Genomic DNA, 24,746 nt, shown 5'->3' with positions numbered 1-24,746 from the left:
TCCTCTTCCATCTCTTCCACCTCCCTTCTCTCCCTCCATCCCCTGCTCCTCCTCCATCCCATTTTTCCTCCATCTCCTCCATCCCCTTTTCCTCATCTCCCTTCATTCCCTTTTCCTCCTCCTGCTCCATCCCTTTTCCCCTTCTCCTCCATCCCTTTCCCATCCCCTCCCTCCCTTTCCCATCCCCTCCATCCCTTTCCCACCTCCTCCATCCCTTTCCCATCCCCTCCCTCCCTTTCCCATCCCCTCCCTCCCTTTTCCATCTCCTCCATCCCTTTCCCATCCCCTCCATCCCTTTCCCACCTCCTCCATCCCTTTCCCATCTCCTCCCTCCCTTTTCCATCCCCTCCATCCCTTTCCCACCTCCTCCATCCCTTTCCCATCCCCTCCCTCCCTTTTCCATCCCCTCCATCCCTTTCCCATCCCCTCCCTCCCTTTTCCATCCCCTCCCTCCCTTTCCCATCCCCTCCCTCCCTTTCCCACCTCCTCCCTCCCTTTTCCCCATCCCCGTTTCCCGTTCTCCCTTTCCCATTCCGTGGTTTCCGTGCCCGTTCCCGGTGCAGGATGTGCCCCGGATCCCCCCAGCCCCCCGGGCACGGAGGAGCTGGGCCAGGCCTTCGACTTCGAGGACAGTGAGGAGGAGGAGGAGGAGGAGGATTCGGGAGCCGATCCCGGAGCCGATCCCGGAGCTGATCCCGGAGCCGATCCCGGAGCCGATCCCGGTGCTGCCGTGGTTCTCCAGGCGCCCCCGCGCCGGCGACGCGCGCCCGGCTCCGGTGAGGAGCGTTCCCGGTATTCCCGGGGCCGATTCCCGGCGTTCCCGGCGTGTCCCGGGGGTGCCAAAGCCGCTTCTCTTTGCTTTCCTTCCCCGCAGACGGGCTGGGCCCGGAGACCCAGGAAGGGTGAGTGGGATCGGGGCATTCAGTGGGATTTCCTGGGAATTCTGCTGGGATTTGGGGGATTTGGTGGGATTTCCGTGGAGTTTCCTTGGGGTTCCCATGGGATTTGGGGGGTTTAGTGGGATTTCCATGGAGTCTGGGCGGTTCCATGGAGTTTCCTTGGGGTTCCCGTGGGATTTGGTGGAATTTAGTGGGATTTCCATGGAGTTTCCTTGGGGTTCCTGTGGGACCTGGGGTAGTTTAGTGGGATTTCCTGGGAATTCTGGTGGGATTTGGGGGGTTTAGTGGGATTTCCATGGAATCCTGGTGGGATCTGGGGTAGTTTCGTGGGATTTCCATGGAGTTTCCTTGGGGTTCCTGTGGGATCTGGGGGATTTAGTGGGATTTCCTGGGAATTCTGCTGGGATTTGGGGGGTTTAGTGGGATTCCCAGGGAATTCTGGTGAGATTTGGGGGAGTTCAGTGGGATTTCCAGGGAATTCTGCTGGGATTTGGGGGGTTTGGTGGGATTTCCCAGGAGCTTTGGGGGTTCTGGTGGGATTTTGGAGGATTTGGTGGCATTTCCAGGGCTCCCAGGAGGTTCTGGTGGGAATTCCGGGGGTTCTGCTGGGATTTTGGCTCCCTGGTTGGATCGCGGGGCTCCGTCCCCTCCGCTGCCCGGCCTCAGTTTCCCCAACCTCTCCCCATTCCCGAGTTCCAAGCAGGAAACTCCGGGATTTTGGGATCTTTCCCACCTCCCCGAGAAGCTGGGATGGCCCCAAATCCCGGGATGCCGAGGAGCAGAGGGGGCTGGAACGGGATGGATTTTGTTCCTGGGATAGGAATGGGGGCGGGAGCTTCGGGGGCGCCCGATCCCGAGGGATTTGTCCCCGATCCCGAGGGATTTCCCCTGATCCCGAGGGGTTTGTCCCCGATCCCGAGGGATTTCCCCCGATCCCGAGGGATTTCCCCCGATCCTGAGGGATTTCTCCCCGATCCCGAGGGGTTTGTCCCCGATCCCGAGGGATTTCCCCCGATCCTGAGGGATTTCCCCCGATCCTGAGGGATTTCTCCCCGATCCCGAGGGGTTTGTCCCCGATCCCGAGGGATTTTTCCCTGGAATGCTGCCTGAGCCCGTTCCCGCAGGCTCCCGGCGCGGGTGAGCAATGGAGAGGCCGGAGGAGATTCCCACATCCGGAACCGCACCTGGAAGAGGGAGAGCATCTGCCGAGGTGGGGGAAATCTGGGATAACCCCCTGGAAAACCTCCGGGTACCCCGGGATACCGCTGGGATACCCCTGGATCCCCCTGGAATCCCCCTGGGATAACCCCTGGATCCCCCTGGATCCCCCTCGATACCCCTGGATCCCCCTGGGACCCCCCTGGATCCCCCTGGGATCCCCCTGGGACCCCCCTGGATACCCCTGGATCCCCCTGGGATCCCCCTGGGATAACCCCTGGATCCCCCTGGGATCCCCCTGGGACCCCCCTGGATACCCCTGGATCCCCCTGGGATCCCCCTGGGATAACCCCTGGATCCCCCTGGGATCCCCCTGGGACCCCCCTGGATCCCCCTGGATCCCCCTGGGATCCCCCTGGGATAACCCCTGGATCCCCCTGGATCCCCCTGGGACCCCCCTGGATCCCCCTGGATCCCCCTGGGATCCCCCTGGGATAACCCCTGGATCCCCCTGGATCCCCCTGGGATCCCCCTGGGACACCCCTGGATCCCCCTGGATCCCCCTGGGATCCCCCTGGGACACCCCTGGGACACCCCTGGATCCCCCTGGATCCCCCTGGATCCCCCTGGGACACCCCTGGATCCCCCTGGATCCCCCTGGGATCCCCCTGGGATAACCCCTGGATCCCCCTGGGATAACCCCTGGATACCCCTGGATCCCCCTGGGATCCCCCTGGGATCCCCCTGGGATAATCCTGGGACACCCCTGGATCCCCCTGGATACCCCCGGGATCCCCCTGGGACACACCTGGATCCCCCTGGATCTGCCTGGATCCCCCTGGATCCCCCTGGATCCCCCTGGGATAACCCCTGGATACCCCTGGGATCCCCCTGGGATAACCCCTGGATCTCCCTGGGACACCCCCTGGGATACCCTTGGATCCCCCTGGATACCCCTGGATCCCCCTGGGACACCCCTGGACACCCCCTGGATACCCCTGGGATAATCCTGGGACACCCCTGGATCTGCCTGGATCCCCCAGGCCGGGTTTGGGATGGGATTCCCGTCCCGCCGGATCCCGGGATGCCGATTCCGGCCTTTTCCAGGGGAGCGTTTCTCCTTCCCGGAGGTGGAGCCCGAGGTCATCTACGACGACGTTCCCTGCGAGGGGCTGGAGGCGGAGCCGGACGGTACGGAGCGGCCTCTTCCCGCTTTTCCAGAGCCTGATCCCACGGGAACGGCCTCTTCCCGCTTTTCCAGGCCCTGATCCCATGGGAGCGGCCTCTTCCCGCTTTTCCAGGCCCTGATCCCACGGGAGCGGCCTCTTCCCGCTTTTCCAGGCCCTGATCCCTCGGGAGCGGCCTCTTCCCGCTTTTCCAGGCCCTGATCCCATGGGAGCGGCCTCTTCCCGCTTTTCCAGGCCCTGATCCCATGGGAATCACCTCCTCCCGCTTTTCCAGGCCCCCCCATCCCGTTTTCCATCGGGAAGGGGATCCCATCCCCCAGGAGGCTCCGGCCGGGGATCCCATGGGAACCGCTGGGATTTGGGGGGGCCGGAGCCGCTCCCAGAGGAGCCGCGGGACCCCGAGGGGTGGGGAATTCGGGAATTCGGGAATTCGGGAATTCGGGAATTCTGCCCTGCGATCCCACAGCTCCCAAATTCCCCCTTCCCTTCCTTTCCCCTCTCCCTCCGTGCCCTCCCCATTCCCACCCCCGGGAAGAGGAGCCCCCCCGGTTCCGTCCATCCCGGCGCGTTCCCGGCTCCCTCCCGCCCACACGGAGCCGGGATGGGAGCACTGGGAGCACTGGGATGAGCTGGGATGGGAGCAGCGTGATGAGCTGGGATGGGAGCACTGGGATGAGCTGGGAGCACTGGGAGCAGTGGGATGAGCCGGGATGGGAGCAGTGGGATGAGCTGGGAGCACTGGGAGCAGTGGGATGAGCCGGGATGGGAGCAGTGGGATGAGCTGGGAGCACTGGGAGCAGTGGGATGAGCTGGCATGGGAGCACTGGGAGCAGTGGGATGAGCTGGGAGCAGTGGGATGAGCTGGGATGGGAGCACTGGGAGCAGCGGGATGAGCTGGGAGCACTGGGAGCAGCGGGATGAGCTGGGATGGGAGCACTGGGATGAGCTGGGAGCACTGGGAGCAGTGGGATGAGCCGGGATGGGAGCAGTGGGATGAGCTGGGAGCACTGGGAGCACTGGGATGAGCTGGGAGCACTGGGAGCAGTGGGATGAGCTGGGATGGGAGCAGTGGGATGAGCTGGGATGGGAGCACTGGGAGCACTGGGATGAGCCGGGATGGGAGCACTGGGATGAGCTGGGAGCACTGGGAGCACTGGGATGAGCTGGGAGCACTGGGAGCAGTGGGATGAGCTGGGATGGGAGCAGTGGGATGAGCTGGGAGCACTGGGAGCACTGGGATGAGCTGGGAGCACTGGGAGCAGTGGGATGAGCTGGGATGGGAGCAGTGGGATGAGCTGGGATGGGAGCACTGGGAGCACTGGGATGAGCCGGGATGGGAGCAGTGGGATGAGCTGGGAGCACTGGGAGCAGTGGGATGAGCTGGGATGGGAGCACTGGGATGAGCTGGGAGCAGTGGGAGCAGTGGGATGAGCTGGGAGCACTGGGAGCAGTGGGATGAGCCGGGGCTGTGCCGCAGGGCCGGGGCCGATCCGCGGGGACGGAGCGCAGCCGGAGCCGGAGCCGGAGCTGGGCTGGAGCTCCAGCGACTTCGAGAGCTACAGCGACGGAGAGTCCGGAGACGAATCCCGGCGGGAAGCGGAGCCGGCCAAGCAGCGCGCGGCCTTCCAGCCCAAGGTATCCGTGTGGGAACGGTCACCCAGCCGTCATTGCAGCCCTCCTGCCAGCCCGGGGATCCATCTGGGAACGGTTATCCATCCATCATTCCATGCCTCCTGCCAGCCTGGGGTATCCGTCTGGGAACGGTTATCCATCCTTCCATCCTTCCATCCATCCATCCTTCCATCCATCCCTCCCTCCATCCCTCCATCCATCCCTCCCTCCATCCCTCCATCCATCCCTCCCTCCCTCCATCCCTCCATCCCTTAATCCATCCATCCATCCATCCATCCATCCATCCATCCCTCCCTCCCTCCATCCCTCCATCCCTTAATCCATCCATCCATCCCTCCATCCATCCATCCCTCCATCCATCCCTCCATCCCTCCATCCATCCATCCCTCCATCCCTCCATCCCTCCATCCCTCCATCCATCCATCCATCCCTCCATCCATCCATCCCTCCCTCCCTCCATCCCTGTGTCCATCCATCCATCCATCCATCCCTCCATCCATCCCTCCATCCATCCATCCATCCCTCCATCCATCCCTCCATCCATCCATCCATCCCTCCATCCATCCCTCCATCCCTCCATCCATCCATCCATCCATCCATCCATCCATCCATCCATCCATCCATCCATCCCTCCATCCCTCCCTCCATCCCTCCATCCATCCCTCCATCCATCCATCCATCCATCCCTCCATCCATCCATCCATCCCTCCATCCCTCCCTCCATCCCAAGGTATCCATCCCGGGAATTCTCATCCATCCCAGGAATTCTCATCCCTCCTTTGGAATCCCCATCCTTCCAGCCCAAGGTATCCCTGCCTTGGGCTCCTCATCCTCCTTCCATCCTTTGGAATTCTCATCCCTCCCTCCAGCCCCATCCCTCCTTTGGAATCCGCACCCATCCCAGAAATCCCCACCCCTCCATTCCAAGGTATCCAACCTCTGGGAGTTCTCATCCCTCCTTTGCAATTCTCATCCCTGCATTCCAAGGTATCCATTCTTTTGGAATCTTCAGCCCCCCTTGGAACCCCCATCCACCCCGGGAATCCCCATCCCTGCAGCCCAAGGTATCCCTCCTTTGGAATCCTCATCCCGGCTTTTCCGTGGAGGAAACCGGAGCCCCCGCAGCTGCTGCTGCTGCCTTTTCCCTGGAATTTCCTTCCTCCTTTCCTCCTTCCCTTGGGATTTCCTCCCCCTGGAGCCTCTCCTGCCTTTCCCCGCTCCTGCTACATTCCTGCTCCATCCCGGCTGGAATTTCAGGATGATTCCCTGTTTTTGAGCCTGTCCCCGCTCCATCCCGGCCGGGATTCCAGGCTGTGCCGCTCGGGGTGATTCCTCCTGGGTTTGAGCCTTTCCCTGCTCCATCCCGGCTGGAATTTCGGGATGATTTCTCCCATCTTTGAGCCTCTCCCCGCTCCCGCTGCATTCCCCACTCCATCCCTGCTCCTGCTCCATCCCCGCTCCATGCCAGCTCCATCCCTGCTCCTGCTCCATCCCCGCTCCTGCTCCATTCCCGCTCCATCCCTGCTCCTGCTCCATCCCCGCTCCATCCCTGCTCCATCCCCACTCCCGCTCCATGCCCGCTCCATGCCCGCTCCATGCCCGCTCCATGCCGGCCGGGATCGGGATGTGCCGCACTCCGGGTGATGTGTGCTGTGTTTGTGTTGCCGCTGCCGGATCTCCGCTCTTCTTCCTGCTGCTCCTGCTGCTGCTGCTCCTGCTGCTCCCGCTGCTCCTGCTGCTGCTGATCCTGCTCCTGCTGCTGCTGATCCTGCTCCTGCTCCTGCTCCTGATCCTGCTGCTGCTGATCCTGCTGCTGCTGATCCTGCTGCTCCTGATCCTGCTGCTCCTGCTCCTGCTCCTGCTGCTCCTGCTGCTCCTGATCCTGCTGCTCCTGCTCCTGCTGCTGCTGATCCTGCTGCTCCTGATCCTGCTGCTCCTGCTGCTCCTGCTGCTCCTGCTGTTCCTGCTGCTCCTGCTGCTCCTGCTGCTCCTGCTGCTCCTGATCCTGCTGCTCCTGCTCCTGCTCCTGCTGCTCCTGCTGCTCCTGATCCTGCTGCTCCTGCTCCTGCTCCTGCTGCTCCTGCTGCTCCTGATCCTGCTGCTCCTGCTCCTGCTGCTGCTGATCCTGCTGCTCCTGCTGCTCCTGCTGCTCCTGCTGCTCCTGATCCTGCTGCTCCTGCTGCTCCTGCTGCTCCTGCTCCTGCTGCTCCTGCTCCTGCTGCTCCTGATCCTGCTCCTGCTCCTGCTCCTGATCCTGATCCTGCTCCTGCTGCTCCTGCTGCTGATCCTGCTGCTCCTGCTCCTGCTCCTGCTCCTGATCCTGCTCCTGCTGCTCCTGCTGCTGATCCTGCTGCTCCTGCTCCTGCTCCTGCTCCTGCTCCTGCTCCTGCTGCTCCTGCTGCTGCTCCTGTTCCTGCTGCTGTTCCTTCTCCTGCTGCTGCTGTTCCTTCTCCTGCTCCTGTTCCTTCTCCTGCTGCTGCTGTTCCTTCTCCTGCTGCTGTTCCTGTTCCTGCTCCTGCTCCTGTTCCTTCTCCTGCTGCTGCTCCTGTTCCTGCTGCTGTTCCTGCTCCTGTTCCTTCTCCTGCTGCTGCTCCTGTTCCTGCTCCTGTTCCTTCTCCTGCTGCTCCTGTTCCTGCTGCTGTTCCTGCTCCTGTTCCTGCTCCTGTTCCTTCTCCTGCTGCTGCTCCTGCTCCTGCTCCTGTTCCTTCTCCTGCTGCTCCTGTTCCTGCTCCTGTTCCTGCTCCTGTTCCTTCTCCTGCTGCTGCTCCTGCTCCTGTTCCTTCTCCTGCTGCTCCTGTTCCTGCTGCTGTTCCTGCTCCTGTTCCTTCTCCTGCTGCTCCTGTTCCTGCTGCTGTTCCTGCTGCTGTTCCTTCTCCTGCTGCTGCTTTGCTGCGGGCTCAGCTCTCTCCGGACCTCCGTAAGCTCCGGCAGAAATGCGCCAGGACTAAGCGGGACCTCCTGGCGCTCAGAGTTGGGGGGAAGGAGATGCACGAGCTGAAGCACAAATGCGACTGGAAGGTACCTCCCGCTCCGCCCCGCATCCCGCTCTTCCCGAAATTCCCGGTGCGGCGGGGCCGGGGAGGGGGGGAAACCCCTTGTGGGATCCCATCCGGGCTGAGCTCGTCCCATTCCGTGCCCCGCTCCCGAAAAACGCCGGCCCAGCCGTCGGAATTCCGGGCTTTTCTTGGGAAGGGAGCTCGGAGCACGCCGGGAGAGAGGGATCCCAGGAGGGCCTGGTACGGGAGGAGGGAGGAGAGGAGGAGGAAGGAAGGGAAGGGAAGGGGAATTTTGGGAGTTGTGGGATCTTAGTGCGGAGCCTTTCCCACCCTGCGCCGTCCCAGCTGGAGCTCCAGGGGGTGGGAAGGGGGTGCCAGCGTCAGTTTGGGGTGAAACGCTGGGGTTTGGGGTGAAACAGTGGGATTTGGGATGAAACAGTGGGATTTAGGATGAAACGCTGGGATTTGGAGTGAAACGCTGGGATTTGGGATGAAATGCTGGGATTTGGGATAAAACGCTGGAATTTAGGATGAAATGCTGGGATTTGGAGTGAAACGCTGGGATTTAGGATAAAACGCTGGGATTTAGGATGAAACGCTGGGATTTGGGGTGAAACGCTGGGATTTGGGATAAAACGCTGGGATTTAGGATGAAATGCTGGGATTTAGGATGAAACGCTGGGATTTGGGATAAAACGCTGGGATTTAGGATGAAACGCTGGGATTTAGGATGAAACGCTGGGATTTGGGGTGAAACGCTGAGATTTAGGGTGAAACGCTGGGATTTAGGATGAAACACTGGGATTTGGGGTGAAACGCTGGGATTTGGGATAAAACGCTGGGATTTAGGATGAAATGCTGGGATTTGGGATGAAACGCTGGGATTTGGGATAAAACGCTGGGATTTAGGATGAAATGCTGGGATTTAGGATGAAACGCTGGGATTTGGGGTGAAACGCTGAGATTTAGGGTGAAACGCTGGGATTTAGGATGAAACACTGGGATTTAGGATAAAACGCTGGGATTTGGGCAGGGAAAGGCCCGTCCCCCCCTCTTCCTCTCCCCCACATCCAATCCCGGCCCAGGGAAGGGATGGATCCGCTCCGGGCTCCGCTCCCGCTCCCTTCCCGGGCTGCGCTCGGCTCTGCTGCACCAGCCCGCTTCGGCCGCTTGCGAATCCTGCCGGGATCCTGCCGGGATCGATCCTGCCGGGATCCTGCCGGGATCGATCCTGCCGGGATCCTGCCGGGATCCTGCCGGGATCCTGCCGGGATCGATCCTGCCGGAATCCTGCCGGGATCCTGCCGGGATCCTGCCGGGATCCTGCCGGGATCGATCCTGCCGGAATCCTGCCGGGATCCTGCCGGGATCGATCCTGCCGGGATCCTGCCGGGATCGATCCTGCCGGAATCCTGCCGGGATCCTGCCGGGATCCTGCCGGGATCGATCCTGCCGGGATCCTGCCGGGATCGATCCTGCCGGAATCCTGCCGGGATCCTGCCGGGATCCTGCCGGGATCGATCCTGCCGGGATCCTGCCGGGATCCTGCCGGGATCCCGGAGCACCCCGCCTGTGCCTGCTGCTCCCGCCTGCGGGGGAAAACAGGGAACGGCGCTCCACGGATGTTCCTGAGGGGGAACCGGATCCGGCCGGCGATCCCGGGGCTGCCTCGAGCTTTCCAATCCCTGATCCGTGATCCCTGGGATCCCTGGGATCCCTGTGATTCCTGGTCCCTGGTCCCGGATCCCTGATCCCGGCTCCCGGATCCCATTCCCAGATGTCGCAGCTGATGCGGGCGGCGCGGAGCGGCACCAAGGACGGGCTGGAGAAGACGCGGATGGCGGTGATGAGGAAGGTGACGTTCCTGCAGCGCCGGGAAAACCCAGGTGAGCGGGAAACCCCACCCGGAGCCCCTGGAGAGGGCGGATTCCAGGGAATCCTCATCCTGCTCACCTTTTCCCACTTTTTCCTGGATTATTCCCGGCGTTTTCAGCTTTCCCGTGGCTGTTCCCACTCTCAGCTCGCTCCTTTTATCCTCGTGGGATAAAGCAGCGGCTCCCCCCAGCAGCACCGCGGTGTCCTTGGGTTTTTCCTTCAGGATTTTTCCCTGAATTCCCAATCCCGGGGGTTTCCTTGTCCCGCAGGGAATGAGGAGCACAGGGAGGCCCCAGGTGAGCGGGAAAACCCCACCCGGAGCCCCTGGAGAGGGCGGATTTCAGGGAATCCTCATCCCGCTCACCTTTCCCCGTTTTTTCCTGGATTATTCCTGGCGTTTTCAGCTTCCCCGTGGCTGTTCCCACTCTCTGGGAACTCGCTCCTTGCTCCAAGCATTTTTGGGATAAAGCACCGGGGTGTGCTTAGGTTTTTCCCTGGGGATTTTCCCCAGAATTCCCAAATCCCGGGGCTTTCCCTGTCCCGCAGGGGACGGGGAGCGCAGGAGGAGGGCGGCCGAGGCGGAGAGGCCGCCGCGCTCCCGCCGCGGCTCCCGGCTTTCCCCGGAGCTCCGGAGGGGAGGTACGATCCTGCCGGGCCGCCCCGCGCCCGGAGCTTCCCGTGGGATCTGCCGCGCGTGTCCCGGCGCTCCCGCATGGCTTTGGGGCGCGGGGATCCCGGCACGGGGAGAAGGAGCCGCGGGCGGCGACGGGCCCGGCCCAAATTGGGGAAGGAAAAGGTCCCGGAGCTGGCAGCGCCCTCCCCGCAGCCCTTCCCTTCCTTCCTTCCCTCCCTCCCTCGCTCCGCTCCCGGCTCTGGGCAGCCCGGGATGGGGCCGGGGCCATGTGGAGCCGGCGGCCGCGCTCCCGGCCCGACCCGGCCCAGCCTCGCTCGCCCTCCTCCTCCTCGGCTGCTTCGGCCTCGGGTAAGGGCTCCGCGCTCCGCCGCTTCCCGCTTCTCCTCCGCTCCCGGCTCCTTCTCCCGTTTCCCGCTGGCTTGGAGCGAGGCCGAGGTGCTGTTCCCACATCCCGGGCGGATTTTGGGATGGGGACCCTCCCTGTCCCCTCCCTGTCCCCTCCCTGTCTCCTCCCTGCGGCGCTGGCCTGGTCCCCGCTCTGGCGCTTCCCACTTTTCCTCCGCTCCCGGCTCCTCTTCCCAAATCCCAGGATTTGGGATTGGGGGATGGCGGCTGAACCCCGCGTGCTGTGCCTGCATGTCCCTCACCCTGGGATTTGTGGGATCGCGGCTGAGCCCCACTTCCCAGCACTTCCCGGGACTCACTTCCCGGCTGGCTTGGAGCGAGGCCGAGGCGCCGTTCCCACATCCCGGGCGGATTTTGGGATGGGGACCCTCCCTGTCCCCTCTGTGCGGTGCTGGCCCCGACCCTGCTCCAGCACTTCCCACTTTTCCCCCACTCCCGGCTCCTTTTCCCGTTTCCCGCTGGCTTGGAGCGAGGCCGAGGCGCCGTTCCCACATCCCGGGCGGATTTTGGGATGGGGACCCTCCCTGTCCCCTCCCCGCCGTCCCCAATCCCACCGGACTCATGCTGGTGGCTCTGGAGGCACTCGGGATACCGGCAGCACCGGCAGCACCAGGAGCACCGGGGAGCACCGGGAGCACCGGGAGCACCGGGACGCGCCTCCCGCGCCGCTCCGGAGGCAGAGCCGGCCCCGGTGGCCCCGGCGCGGCTCCGCGTGGCAGCGGCTGCTGCTGTGCCCGCAGGGGACTCGGAGGACGAGGACACCGGATTCCTGGAGGTCACCGTGTCGGACGCCAAGCACCCCCCGCCCGAGCTGGGCCCCATGCCCGACGGGCTGAGCCCCCAGCAGGTGCGGGCTCTGGCTCCGGGGCTCTCCGGGGCTCTCCGGGGGGTTGGGATTGGGGCTCTCCGGGGCTCTCCGGGAGTTTGGGATCGGGGCTCTCCGGGGGTCTGGGATCGGGGCTCTCTGAGCCTCTGGGATCGGGGCTCTCCGGGGCTCTGGGATTGGGGCTCTCTGGGGGTCTGGGATCGGAGCTCTCCGGGGCTCTCCGGGGGTCTGGGATCGGGGCTCTCTGGGGTTTTGGGATCAGGGCTCTCTGGGGCTCTCTGGGGTTTTGGGATCAGGGCTCTCCGGGGCTCTCCGGGGCTCTCCGGGGATCTGGGACCAGGGATCTCCAGGGGTGTGGGATTGGGGTTTACCTGGGATTTGGGATCGGGGCTCTCCAGGGGTCTGGGATTGGGGCTCTCCGGGAGTTTGGGATCAGGGCTCTCTGGGGGTCTGGGATTGGGGCTCTCCAGGGATCTGGGATTGGGGTTTACCTGGGATCTGGGATTGGGGCTCTCCCGGGATCTGGGATCGGGGCTCTCTGGGGCTCTGGGATCGGGGCTCTCCGGGGATCTGGGATCGGGGCCCTCCGGGGGTTTGGGATTGGGGCTCTCTGGGGGTTTGGGGCTCTCTGGGGATCTGGGATTGGGGCTCTCCAGGGGTCTGGGATCGGGGCTCTCCGGGGGTCTGGGATCAGGGCTCTCTGGGGATCTGGGATTGGGGCTCTCCGGGGGTCTCGGATCAGGGCTCTCTGGGGATCTGGGATTGGGGCTCTCCAGGGCTTTGGGATTGGGGCTCTCCGGGGATCTGGGATCGGGGCTCTCCGGGGATCTGGGATCAGGGCTTACCAGGGATTTGTTGCCGGGGCTTTCCGGGGATCTGAGGGCGGGACGCAGCTTCTCCCGGTTGAGCAATGGGGGAAAGGCCGAGTCAGCAAAAACGGCGCTGCTGAGACAGCGCTTCCGCTGGGCTGGGGTTGGTTCCCTTTTCCTGGGATTTGGGATTGGGGCGTCACAGCTGGGCCCCACAGGCTGGGCCTGCACTTCCCCCGATCCCGGGATTCGGGATCACGGCTGTGCCTGCATTTCCTCCAATCCCGGGATTCGGGATCACGGCTGTGCCTGCACCTCCCCTCATCCCGGGATTTGGGATCACGGCTGTGCCTGCACTTCCCCCGATCCCGGGATTCGGGATCACGGCTGTGCCTGCATTTCCCCTCATCCCGGGATTCGGGATCACGGCTGTGCCTGCACCTCCCCTCATCCCGGGATTCGGGATCACGGCTGTGCCTGCACCTCCCCGATGCCGTTGCTGGGGCTCCGTGGCATCCCGGCCGATCCCCGTGTCCCGCGGCAGGTGGTGCGCCGGCACATCCTGGGCTCCATCGTGCAGAGCGAGCGGAGCTACGTGGATTCCCTGAAGCGCATCCTGCAGGTGGGAGCCCCTTCCCGCGGGGTCGGCGCCGCCCCGGCGCGGCTCCCGGCATTCCCAGCCCCCGTTCCCGCAGGATTACCGGAAGCCGCTGCTGGAGATGGAGCCCAAGGTGCTGAGCGCCCGCAAGTGCCAGCTGGTGTTCTTCCGGCTGAAGGAGATCCTGCAGTGCCACTCCATGTTCCAGATCGCCCTCGCCTCCCGCGTGGCCGAGTGGGACTCGGCCGAGAAGATCGGGGATCTCTTCGTGGCCTCGGTACCCGGGAAAAGCAGGAATCGCCAAAAAGCCTTCCCTGGGATCCCATCAGGGGTCGGGAATTGTCCCCAAAGCTCCCCTGGGATCCCATCAGGGATCGGGAATTGTCCCCAAAGCTCCCCTGGGATCCCATCAGGGATCGGGAATTGTCCCCAAAGCTCCCCTGGGATCCCATCAGGGATCAGGAATTGTCCCCAAAGCTCCCCTGGGATCCCATCAGGGATCAGGAATTGTCCCCAAAGCTCCCCTGGGATCCCATCAGGGATCGGGAATCGCCTCCAAACCTTCCCTGGGATCCCATCAGGGATCGGGAATCGCCCCCAAACCCCCCTGAGATCCCATCAGGGATCGAGAATCACCCCCAGACCCCCCTGGGATCCCATCAGGGATCGGGAATCGCCCCCAGACCCCCCTGGGATCCCATCAGGGATCGGGAATCGCCCCCAGACCCCCCTGGGATCCCATCAGGGATCAGGAATCACCCCCAAACCCCCCTGGGATCCCATCAGGGATCGAGAATCACCCCCAAACCCCCCTGGGATCCCATCAGGGATCGGGAATCGCCCCCAGACCCCCCTGGGATCCCATCAGGGATCGGGAATCACCCCCAGACCCCCCTGGGATCCCATCAGGGATCGGGAATCGCCCCCAGACCCCCCTGGGATCCCATCAGGGATCGGGAATCACCCCCAAACCCCCCTGGGATCCCATCAGGGATCGGGAATCACCCCCAGACCCCCCTGGGATCCCATCAGGGATCGGGAATCACCCCCAGACCCCCCTGGGATCCCATCAGGGATCGGGAATCGCCCCCAGACCCCCCTGGGATCCCATCAGGGATCGGGAATTGTCCCCAAAGCCCCCCTGGGATCCCATCAGGGATCGGGAATTGTCCCCAAAGCTCCCCTGGGATCCCATCAGGGATCGGGAATCACCCCCAGACCCCCCTGGGATCCCATCAGGGATCGGGAATCGCCCCCAGACCCCCCTGGGATCCCATCAGGGATCGGGAATCACCCCCAAACCCCCCTGGGATCCCATCAGGGATCGGGAATCACCCCCAGACCCCCCTGGGATCCCATCAGGGATCGGGAATCACCCCCAAACCCCCCTGGGATCCCATCAGGGATCGGGAATCACCCCCAGACCCCCCTGGGATCCCATCAGGGATCGGGAATCACCCCCAGACCCCCCTGGGATCCCATCAGGGATCGGGAATCACCCCCAGACCCCCCCGGGGTGGGTGCAGGGCTGCAGTGCCGGGGCCGCTTTGGGACCCCCGCCGCCGCCGCCGCGCTTCCGGCGTTTCTTGGGAAGCCCCACGCCCTTCCCGCTCTGCCGCCCTCTCCCAGTTCTCCAAGTCCATGGTGCTGGACGTCTACAGCGACTACGTCAACAACTTCACCACGGCCATGGCCCTCATCAAGAAGGCCTGTCTGACCAAGCCCGCCTTCCTCGACTTCCTCAAGGTCAGCGCCGCCCCTCCCCGGCTCCGCTTTTCCCGAAAAACCCCTTCTTTCCCGGCTTTTCCCAAAGAAACCCCCTTTTTTCCCGGCTTTCCCCCCGCAGAAGCGGCAGATGGCCAGCGCCGACCGCGTCACGCTCTACGGGCTGATGGTGAAGCCCATCCAGAGGTTCCCTCAGTTCATCCTCCTCCTGCAGGTGAGGGGAGGGAGGTTCTGGAGATGGTGGGGAGGTCCTGGAGGTTTTTTGGGAGGTCCTGGAGGTTTTTTGGGAGGTTCTGGAGGTTTTTGGGGAGGTTCTGGAGGACATCGGGAGGTTCTGGAGGTTTTTGGGAGGTTCTGGACGACATTGGGGAGGTTCTGGAGGTGTTCAGGAGGTTCTGGAGAAGGTTCTTGGGAGGTTCTGGGAAAGAGTTTTGGGAGGTTCTGGAGAAGGTTTGGGGAGGTTCTGGAGGTTTTTGGGAGGTTCTGGAGAAGGTTTTTGGGAGGTTCTGGAGAAGGTTTGGGGAGGTTCTGGAGGTTTTTGGGAGGTTCTGGAGGTTTTTGGGAGGTTCTGGAGAAGGTTCTTGGGAGGTTCTGGAGAAGGTTTGGGGAGGTTCTGGAGGTTTTTGGGAGGTTCTGGAGAAGGTTTGGGGAGGTTCTGGAGGTTTTGGGGAGGTTCTGGAGGTTTTTGGGAGGTTCTGGAGAAGGTTTTTGGGAGGTTCTGGAGAAGGTTTGGGGAGGTTCTGGAGGTTTTTGGGAGGTTCTGGAGGTTTTTGGGAGGTTCTGGAGAAGGTTTTTGGGAGGTTCTGGAGAAGGGTTGGGGAGGTTCTGGAGGTTTTTGGGAGGTTCTGGAGGTTTTTGGGAGGTTCTGGAGAAGGTTCTTGGGAGGTTCTGGAGAAGGTTTGGGGAGGTTCTGGAGGTTTTTGGGAAGGTTCTGGAGAAGGTTTGGGGAGGTTCTGGAGAAGGTTTTTGGGAGGTTCTGGAGAAGGTTTGGGGAGGTTCTGGAGGTTTTTGGGAGGTTCTGGAGGTTTTTGGGAGGTTTTGGAGGTTTTTGGGAGGTTCTGGAGAAGGTTTGGGGAGGTTCTGGAGGTTTTTGGGAGGTTCTGGAGGTTTTTGGGAGGTTCTGGGGAAGGTTTCTGGGAGGTTCTGGAGAAGGTTTGGGGAGGCTCTGGAGAAGGTTTTTGGGAGGTTCTGGAGAAGGTTTTTGGGAAGGTTCTGGAGAAGGTTTGGGGAGGTTCTGGAGGTTTTTGGGAGGTTCTGGAGGTTTTTGGGAGGTTTTGGAGGTTTTTGGGAGGTTCTGGAGAAGGTTCTTGGGAGGTTCTGGGAAAGAGTTTTGGGAGGTTCTGGAGAAGGTTTGGGGAGGTTCTGGAGGTTTTTGGGAGGTTCTGGAGGTTTTTGGGAGGTTCTGGAGAAGGTTTTTGGGAGGTTCTGGAGAAGGTTTTTGGGAGGTTCTGGAGAAGGTTTGGGGAGGTTCTGGAGAAGGTTTGGGGAGGTTCTGGAGGTTTTTGGGAGGTTCTGGAGGTTTTTGGGAGGTTCTGGAGAAGGTTTTGGGAGGTTCTGGAGAAGGTTTTTGGGAGGTTCTGGAGAAGGTTTGGGGAGGTTCTGGAGGTTTTTGGGAGGTTCTGGAGAAGGTTTTTGGGAGGTTCTGGAGAAGGTTTGGGGAGGTTCTGGAGGTTTCTGGGAGGTTCTGGAGGTTTCTGGGAGGTTCTGGGGAAGGTTTCTGGGAGGTTCTGGAGAAGGTTTTTGGGAGGTTCTGGAGGTTTTTGGGAGGTTCTGGAGGTTTTTGGGAGGTTTTGGAGGTTTTTGGGAGGTTCTGGGGAAGGTTCTTGGGAGGTTCTGGAGAAGGTTTGGGGAGGTTCTGGAGGTTTTTGGGAGGTTCTGGGGAAGGTTTTTGGGAGGTTCTGGAGGTTTTTGGGAGGTTTTGGAGGTTTTTGGGAGGTTCTGGAGAAGGTTCTTGGGAGGTTCTGGAGAAGGTTCTTGGGAGGTTCTGGAGAAGGTTTGAGGAGGTTCTGGAGGTTTTTGGGAGGTTCTGGAGGTTTTTGGGAGGTTCTGGAGAAGGTTTTTGGGAGGTTCTGGAGAAGGTTTTTGGGAGGTTCTGGAGAAGGTTTGGGGAGGTTCTGGAGGTTTTTGGGAGGTTCTGGGGAAGGTTTTTGGGAGGTTCTGGAGAAGGTTTGGGGAGGTTCTGGAGGTTTTTGGGAGGTTCTGGAGGTTTCTGGGAGGTTCTGGGGAAGGTTTTTGGGAGGTTCTGGAGGTTTTTGGGAGGTTTTGGAGGTTTTTGGGAGGTTCTGGAGAAGGTTCTTGGGAGGTTCTGGAGAAGGTTCTTGGGAGGTTCTGGAGAAGGTTTGGGGAGGTTCTGGAGGTTTTTGGGAGGTTCTGGAGAAGGTTTTTGGGAGGTTCTGGAGAAGGTTCTTGGGAGGTTCTGGAGGTTTCTGGGAGGTTCTGGAGGTTTTTGGGAGGTTTTGGAGGTTTTTGGGAGGTTCTGGAGAAGGTTTTTGGGAGGTTCTGGAGGTTTCTGGGAGGTTCTGGGGAAGGTTCTGCAGCAGCACCTCTTCGGGCGCTGCAGACCCGGGGCTCGTTCCGCGGTGGGCGCCTTGGTTGGGTTTTCGGCTCCGTGCCGAGGGTCGCCCTCCGCGCCGCGAGCCCGGGGGCCGCCGGAGCCGCGGCGGCTCCTGCCACGCCCGCCCGTGCCCGTGTGCCAGGACATGCTGAAGAACACCCCGCGCGGCCACGCCGACCGGCTGGCGCTGCAGCTGGCGCTCACCGAGCTGGAGACGCTGGCCGAGAAGCTCAACGAGCAGAAGCGCGTGGCCGACCAAGTGGCCGAGATGCAGCAGCTCAGCCGGAGCATCGGCGAGCGCAGCAGCCTCAGCAAGGTGGGGCCTCCTCGTCCTCCTCGGCTTCGTCCTCGTCCTCCTCAGCTTCGTCTTCATCCTCATCCTCTTCCTCATCCTCGTCCTCCTTGGCTTCATCCTCCTCGTCCTCATCTTCGTCCTCATCCTCATCTTCGTCCTCAGCCTCATCTTCATCCTCATCCTCATCTTCGTCCTCATCCTCGTCCTCCTCAGCTTCATCCTCCTCGTCCTCATCTTCATCCTCATCCTCATCTTCATCTTCATCCTCATCTTCATCTTCACCCTCATCTTCGTCCTCATCCTCCTCAGCTTCATCCTCCTCGTCCTCATCTTCATCCTCATCCTCATCTTCATCCTCATCCTCATCTTCATCTTCATCCTCATCCTCCTCCTCGTCCTCATCTTCATCCTCATCCTCATCCTCCTCAGCTTCATCCTCGTCATCCTCATCTTCGTCCTCATCTTCATCCTCCTCCTCCTCGGCTTCATCCTCCTCATCCTCATCCTCATCCTCATCCTCATCTTCATCCTCCTCAGCTTCATCCTCCTCATCCTCATCCTCATCTTCATGCTCCTCGGCTTTGTCCTCCTCATCCTCCTCCTCCTCTTCCTCCTCGTGCTCCTCAGCTTTGTCCTCCTCATCCTCATCTTCGTCCTCATCCTCCTCAGCTTCATTTTCATCTTCATCCTCATCCTCATCTTCATCTTCATCCTCCTCAGCTTCATTTTCATCTTCATCCTCATCCTCATCTTCATCTTCATCCTCATCTTCATCTTCACCCTCATCCTCCTCCTCATCCTCCTCAGCTTCATCCTCCTCATCCTCATCTTCATCCTCATCCTCATCTTCGTCCTCATCTTCATTCTCCTCCTCGTGCTCCTCAGCTTCATCCTCCTCATCCTCATCCTCATCTTCATCTTCATCCTCATCCTCATCTTTATCCTCATCCTCATCCTTGTCCTCCTCAGCTTCATCTTCATCCTCATCTTCATCCTCATCTTCATCCTCCTCCTCCTCGTGCTCCTCGGCTTCGTCCTCCTCATTTTCATCTTCATCTTCATCTGCATCCTCATCCTCATCTTCATCGTCCTCCTCATCTTCATCCTCGTCCTCTTTAGCTTCATCTTCATCCTCATCCTCATCTTCATCTTCATCCTCCTCCTCCTCAGCTTCATCCTCTTCATCTTCATCTTCATCCTCATCCTCATCCTCCTCAGCTTCATCCTCCTCGTCCTCATCTTCATCTTCATCCTCGTGCTCCTCGGCTTCGTCCTCCTCATCCTCCTCCTCCTCCTCCTCCTCGTACTCCTCAGCTTTGTCCTCCTCATCCTCATCTTCATCTTCATCCTCATCCTCCTTGGCTTCATCCTCCTCATCTTCATCCTCATCTTCATCCTCCTCCTCCTCGTGCTCCTCGGCTTCGTCCTCCTCATCTTCATCCTCATCTGCATCCTCATCCTCATCTTCATCGTCCCCCTCATCCTCATCTTCATCCTCATCCTCCTCAGCTTTGTCCTCCTCATCCTCATCTTCATCCTCCTCCTCATTCTCATCTTCATCCTCCTCCTCATTCTCATCTTCATCCTCCTCCTCGTCCTCCTTGGCTTCATCCTGCTCATCCTCACCCTCCTCCTCGTCCTCATCCTCTGCATCCTCCTCATCTTCATCCTCCTCATTCTCATCACCCTCCTCCTCCTCCTGCTCCTCCTTCTCCTCCCCTTCCTCCATGTCCTCATCCTCCTCATCCTCCTCATCCTCGTCCTCTGCATCCTCCTCATCTTCATTCTCCTCCTCCTCTTCCTCCTCATCCTCATCCTCCTCATTCTCCTCCTCCTCACCTTCGTCCTCATCCTCCTCCTCATCCTCCTCCTCATCCTCATCCTCCTCCTTCTCGTTGTCTTCATTCTCCTCGTCCTCCTCCTTCTCATGCTCCTCCTCCTCATCCTCATCCTCCTCATCCTCCTCATCCTCCTCATCCTCCTCATCCTCATTCTCTGTATCCTCATCCTTCACCTCCTCCTCCTCCTCCTCCATCTCCTCCTCCTCCTCCTCCTCATCCTTCATCCTTCATCCTCCTCCTCCTCCTCCTCCTCCTCCATCTCCTCCTCCTCCTCCTCCTCATCCTTCATCCTTCATCCTCCTCCTCCTCCTCCATCCTCCTCCTCCTCCTCCATCCTCCTCCTCCTCCTCCATCCTCCTCCTCCTCCTCCTCCTCCATCCTCCTCCTCCTCCTCCTCCTCCTCCTCCTCCATCTCCTCCATCCTCCTCCTCATCCTCCATCTCCTCCATCCTCCTCCTCATCCTCCATCTCCTCCATCCTCCTCCTCATCAGCGCCATTGGCAGTTGCTGGGTTGGCTTTGGGGCTCCCTCTCCCCGCGGGGATTTCGGGCAGCGGGATCCCCGTTCGCTGCCGGGGCTGCTGAGCTCGGAGCGGGGTGGCTCCGCCGGGCCCGCGGGGTCTCGTTCCCCGCCTGCCGCAGCTCCTGGCGTTCCAAAGGGACCCCGAGCGACCTCGATGCCGACCCCCCAGCGGGGCCCCCGCGGGCTCGGCCCTGGCATCGGCATCGCCATCGGCATCGGCATCGGGGCTGGAGAGGCCCCAAAAAGGGCCCTGGTGGTCGCTCGGGGTGGGTGGCCCTACAGGTCCTACAGGAGCGCCTTGCACGGAGCAAAATCCTTGTAAATGGTGGGAAAGCGACCCAAATTTGGGGTCAGGGCGTCTGGGAGGGTCTGGAGAAGGTTTGGGAGGTTCTGGAGGAGATTGGGGAGCTTTTGGGGGAGGTTCTGGAGAAGGTTTTTGGGAAGTTTTGGAGAATTTGGGAGGATTCGGAGAATTTGGGAGGATCTGGAGGAGGTTCGGGGAGGTTTCGGAGAAGGTTTTGGGGACGTTTTGGAGGATGTTTGGGAGGTTCTGGAGGACCTTGGGGAGCTTTTGGAGAAGGTTCTGGGAGGTTCTGGAGAAGGTTTTTGGGAGGTTCTGGAGAATTTGGGAGGTTCTGGAGAAGGTTTGGGGAACTTTCAGAGCAGATTTTGAGAGGTTTGGGGGAAGGTTCTGGGAGGTTCTGGAGGAGGTTGGGGACATTTTGAAGAAGGTTTTTTGGGAGCTTTTGGAGAAGGTTTTCGAGAGATTCTGGAGAAGGTTTTGGGGAAAGTTGGGGAGGTTCTGGAGAAGGTTTTGGGAGGGTCTGGAGGACCTTGGGGAGCTTTTGGAGAAGGTTGGGGAGGTTTTGGAGGATGTTGGGGAGGTTCTGGAGAGGGTCTTGGGAGCTTCTGGAGGTGGTTTTGTGGAGGTTCTGGAGAAGGTTTTGGGGAGGTTCTGGTGAAGGTCTTGAGGAGCTTTTGGGGAAGGTTTTTGGAAGCTTTTGGGGAAGGTTTTGGGAGGTTCTGGAGAAGGTTTTGGGGAGGTTCTAGAGAAGGTTATGGAGAAGGTTTTGGGGAGGTTCTGGAGAAGTTTCTGGAGAAGGTTTTGGAGGTTTTGGGGAGGTTCTGGAGAAGGTTTTGGGAGGTTCTGGAGAAGGTTTTGTGGAGGTTTTGGTGAAGGTCTTGAGGAGCTTTTGGGGAAGGTTTTCTGGAAGCTTTTGGGGAAGGTTTTGGGAGGTTCTGGAGAAGGTTTTGGGGAGGTTTTGGTGAATGTCTTGGGGAGCTTTTGGGGAAGGTTTTGGGGAAGTTCTGGAGGTGGTTTAGGAGGTTCTGGAGAAGGTTTTGTGGAGGTTCTGGTGAAGGTCTTGAGCAGCTTTTGGGGAAGGGTTTTTGGAAGCTTTTAGGGAAGGTTTTGGGGAGGTTCTGGAGAAGCTTTTTGGAGGTTCTAGAGAAGCTTTTTGGAGGTTCTGGAGAAGCTTTTTGGAGGTCCTGGGGGTGGTTTTAGGAGGTTCTGGAGAAGATTTTGTGGAGATTCTGGTGAAGGTTTCGAGGAGCTTTTGGGGAAGGTTTTGGGGAGGTTCTGGAGAAGCTTTGGGACCTTTTGCGGAAGCTTCGCTTCTTGCCGACGCCGGGGATCGGCGGTTCCGGCTGCGTGCCTGGGATTTGCCGCTGCGGGGCTGGAATGGGCACGAGCCGCGGGCGTTCCCTGGCAGCTGCTGAGCTCGGGCCAGCGGCAGCTGCTGCTGTGCGAGACGCTGACCGAGACGGTGTACGGCGACCGCGGGCAGCTCATCAAGTCCAAGGAGCGCAAGGTGTTCCTGCTCAACGACCTCCTGGTGTGCGCCAACATCAACTTCAAGTACGTGCCCCGAAAGGCGGCCCCGAAACCCCACCCCAAAGCTGGCCCCGAAACCCCACCCCAAAATCCCACCCTGAAATCCCACCCTGAAACCCCACCCCAAAATCCCACCCCAAAATCCCACCCTGAAACCCCACCCCAAAGCTGGCCCCGAAACCCCACCCCAGAGCCGGCCCCAAAACCCCACCCCGAAATCCCACCCTGAAACCCCACCCCAAACCCCTACCCCAAAGCCAGCCCCGAAACCCCACCACAAAATCCCACCCCAAAGCCGGCCCCAAAATCCCACCCCAAAATCCCACCCCGAAACCCCACCCCAAAGCTGGCCCCGAAACCCCACCCCAAAACCCCACCCCAAAGCTGGCCCCGAAACCCCACCCCAAAATTCCACCCCAAAACCCCACCCCAAAATCCCACCCCAAAATCCCACCCTGAAACCCCACCCCAAACCCCCACCCCAAAGCCAGCCCCGAAACCCCACCACAAAATCCCACCCCAAAGCCGGCCCCAAAATCCCACCCCAAAATCCCACCCCAAACCCCACCCCAAAGCTGGCCCCGAAACCCCATCCCAAAACCCCACCCCGAAACCCCACCCCAAAGCCGGCCCCAAAACCCCACCCCGAAATCCCACCCCAAAACCCCACCCCAAAGCTGGCCCCGAAATCCCACCCCAAAACCCCACCCCAAAATCCCACCCCGAAATCCCACCCCGAAATCCCACCCTGAAACCCCACCCCAAAACCCCACCCCAAAACCCATCGCTGAAACACGGCCCCAAAACCCCACCCCAAAGCCGGCCCCAAAACTTGACCCCAAACCCCGTCCCTGAAACCCGGCCCCAAAACCCCTCTGGAGATCCCAGCGCAGCCCCTTCCCGATCCCAGCCCCGTCGGCTCCGTGGGATTTGTGGGATCGACCCCAGGGAGGGCTGAAACCTTGGAAAAGCTTCAAAAACTGTGGGGTTTGGGGGGAATCCTGGAGAATTTGGGGTTTTGGGGGGAATTCCCATTGAGTCGGGGGTATTTGGGGAATTCCCATCAAGTTTGGGGTTTTTGGGGCAATCCCTTTGAATTTGGGGTTTTGGGGGGAAATTCCAATCCAGTTTGGGGTTTTTGGGGCAATCCCTCTGAATTTGGGGTTTTTGGGGCAATCACTTTGAATTTGGGGTTTTTGGGGGAGATTCCCATCTAGTTTGGGGTTTTGGGGGGGAATTCCCATTGAGTTTGGGGTTTTTGGGGCAATCCCTTTCAATTTGGGGGTTTTTGGGGGAGATTCCCATCCAGTTTGGGGTTTTGAGGAAATTCTGATCCTGTTTGGCGGTTTTGGGGCAATCCCTTTGAATTTGAGGTTTTTGGGGGGGATCCCATCCAGTTTAGGGTTTTTTGGGGGGGCAATCCCTTTGAATTTGGGGTTTTTGGGGAAAATTCCCATTGAGTTTGGTGGTTTTGGGGCAATCCCTTTGAATTTGGGGTTTTTTGGGGGGATCCCATCCAGTTTGGGGTTTTTGGGGGCAATCCCTTTGAATTTGGGGTTTTTGGGGGAAATTCCCATTGAGTTTGGGGTTTTTTGGGGGGATCTCATCCAGTTTGGAGTTTTTGGGGCAATCCCTTTCAATTTGGGGTTTTTGGGGAAATTCCCATCCTGTTCGGTGTTTTTGGGGTAATTTGTTTGAATTTGGGGTTTTTGGGGGAGATTTCCATTGAGTTTGGGGTTTTGGGGGAAATTCCCATTGAGTTTGGTGTTTTTGGGGCAATCCCTTTGAATTTGGGGTTTTTTGGGGGGATCCCATCCAGTTTGGGGTTTTTGGGGGAAATTCCCGTCCAGTTTGGGGTTTTTGGGGGCAATCCCTTTGAATTTGGGGTTTTTGGGGGAAATTCCCATTGATTTGGGGTTTTTTGGGGGGTATCTCATCCAGTTTGGAGTTTTTGGGGCAATCCCTTTCAATTTGGGGTTTTTGGGGAAATTCCCATCCTGTTCGGTGTTTTTGGGGTAATTTGTTTGAATTTGGGGTTTTTGGGGGAGATTTCCATTGAGTTTGGTGTTTTGGGGGAAATTCCCATTGAGTTTGGTGTTTTTGGGGCAATCCCTTTGAATTTGGGGTTTTTTGGGGGGATCCCATCCAGTTTGGGGTTTTTGGGGGAAATTCCCGTCCAGTTTGGGATTTTTGGGGCAATCCCTTTGAATTTGGGGTTTTTGGGGGAAATTCCCATTGAGTTTGGGGTTTTTGGGGGGGATCCCATCCAGTTTGGGGTTTTTGGGGCAATCCCTTTCAATTTGGGGTTTTTGGGGAAATTCCCATCCTGTTCGGTGTTTTTGGGGTAATTTGTTTGAATTTGGGGTTTTTGGGGGAGATTTCCATTGAGTTTGGTGTTTTGGGGGAAATTCCCATTGAGTTTGGTGTTTTTGGGGCAATCCCTTTGAATTTGGGGTTTTTTGGGGGGATCCCATCCAGTTTGGGGTTTTTGGGGGAAATTCCCGTCCAGTTTGGGATTTTTGGGGCAATCCCTTTGAATTTGGGGTTTTTGGGGGAAATTCCCATTGAGTTTGGGGTTTTTGGGGGGGATCCCATCCAGTTTGGGGTTTTTGGGGCAATCCCTTTCAATTTGGGGTTTTTGGGGAAATTCCCATCCTGTTCGGTGTTTTTGGGGTAATTTGTTTGAATTTGGGGTTTTTGGGGGAGATTTCCATTGAGTTTGGGGTTTTTGGGGCAATCCCTTTGAATTTGGGGATTTTGGGGGGGATCCCATCCAGTTTGGGGTTTTTGGGGGAAATTCCCATTGAGTTTGGGGTTTTTGGGGGGGATCCCCCCCAGTTTGGAGTTTTTTGGGGGATCCCATCCAGTTCGGTGTTTTTGGGGGGGATCCCATCCAGTTTGGAGTTTTTGGGGAGGATCCCACCCAGTTTGGTGGTTTTGGGGGGGATCCCATTGA

General features: G+C 59.8%; 1 protein-coding gene across 10 annotated transcripts in view; it reads left to right on the top strand.

Moving 5' to 3' along the window:
• Window positions 1-24,746, top strand: part of ARHGEF10L (Rho guanine nucleotide exchange factor 10 like) — a 48,833-nt gene that overhangs the window by 6,899 nt on the left and 17,188 nt on the right. For 3 of the 10 annotated variants that reach the window (XM_032097675.1, XM_032097677.1, XM_032097676.1), the window contains exons 3-17: window positions 564-776; window positions 875-902; window positions 2,024-2,109; window positions 3,165-3,248; window positions 4,722-4,879; window positions 7,778-7,894; window positions 9,650-9,758; window positions 10,294-10,386; window positions 11,527-11,633; window positions 12,966-13,043; window positions 13,117-13,296; window positions 14,649-14,765; window positions 14,866-14,958; window positions 17,441-17,614; window positions 21,669-21,814. In XM_032097675.1, coding sequence (XP_031953566.1) covers window positions 564-776; window positions 875-902; window positions 2,024-2,109; window positions 3,165-3,248; window positions 4,722-4,879; window positions 7,778-7,894; window positions 9,650-9,758; window positions 10,294-10,386; window positions 11,527-11,633; window positions 12,966-13,043; window positions 13,117-13,296; window positions 14,649-14,765; window positions 14,866-14,958; window positions 17,441-17,614; window positions 21,669-21,814 — 1,783 coding nt within the window. The other 7 variants (XM_032097680.1, XM_032097678.1, XM_032097682.1 and 4 more) reach the window with 5 other exon arrangements.

This window comes from Corvus moneduloides, unplaced genomic scaffold, assembly GCF_009650955.1.
Source record: "Corvus moneduloides isolate bCorMon1 unplaced genomic scaffold, bCorMon1.pri scaffold_102_arrow_ctg1, whole genome shotgun sequence".
Lineage (NCBI taxonomy): Eukaryota > Metazoa > Chordata > Aves > Passeriformes > Corvidae > Corvus > Corvus moneduloides.
Note: the sequence above shows the minus strand (reverse complement) of the source record. Positions and strands in the feature narration are given on the sequence as shown.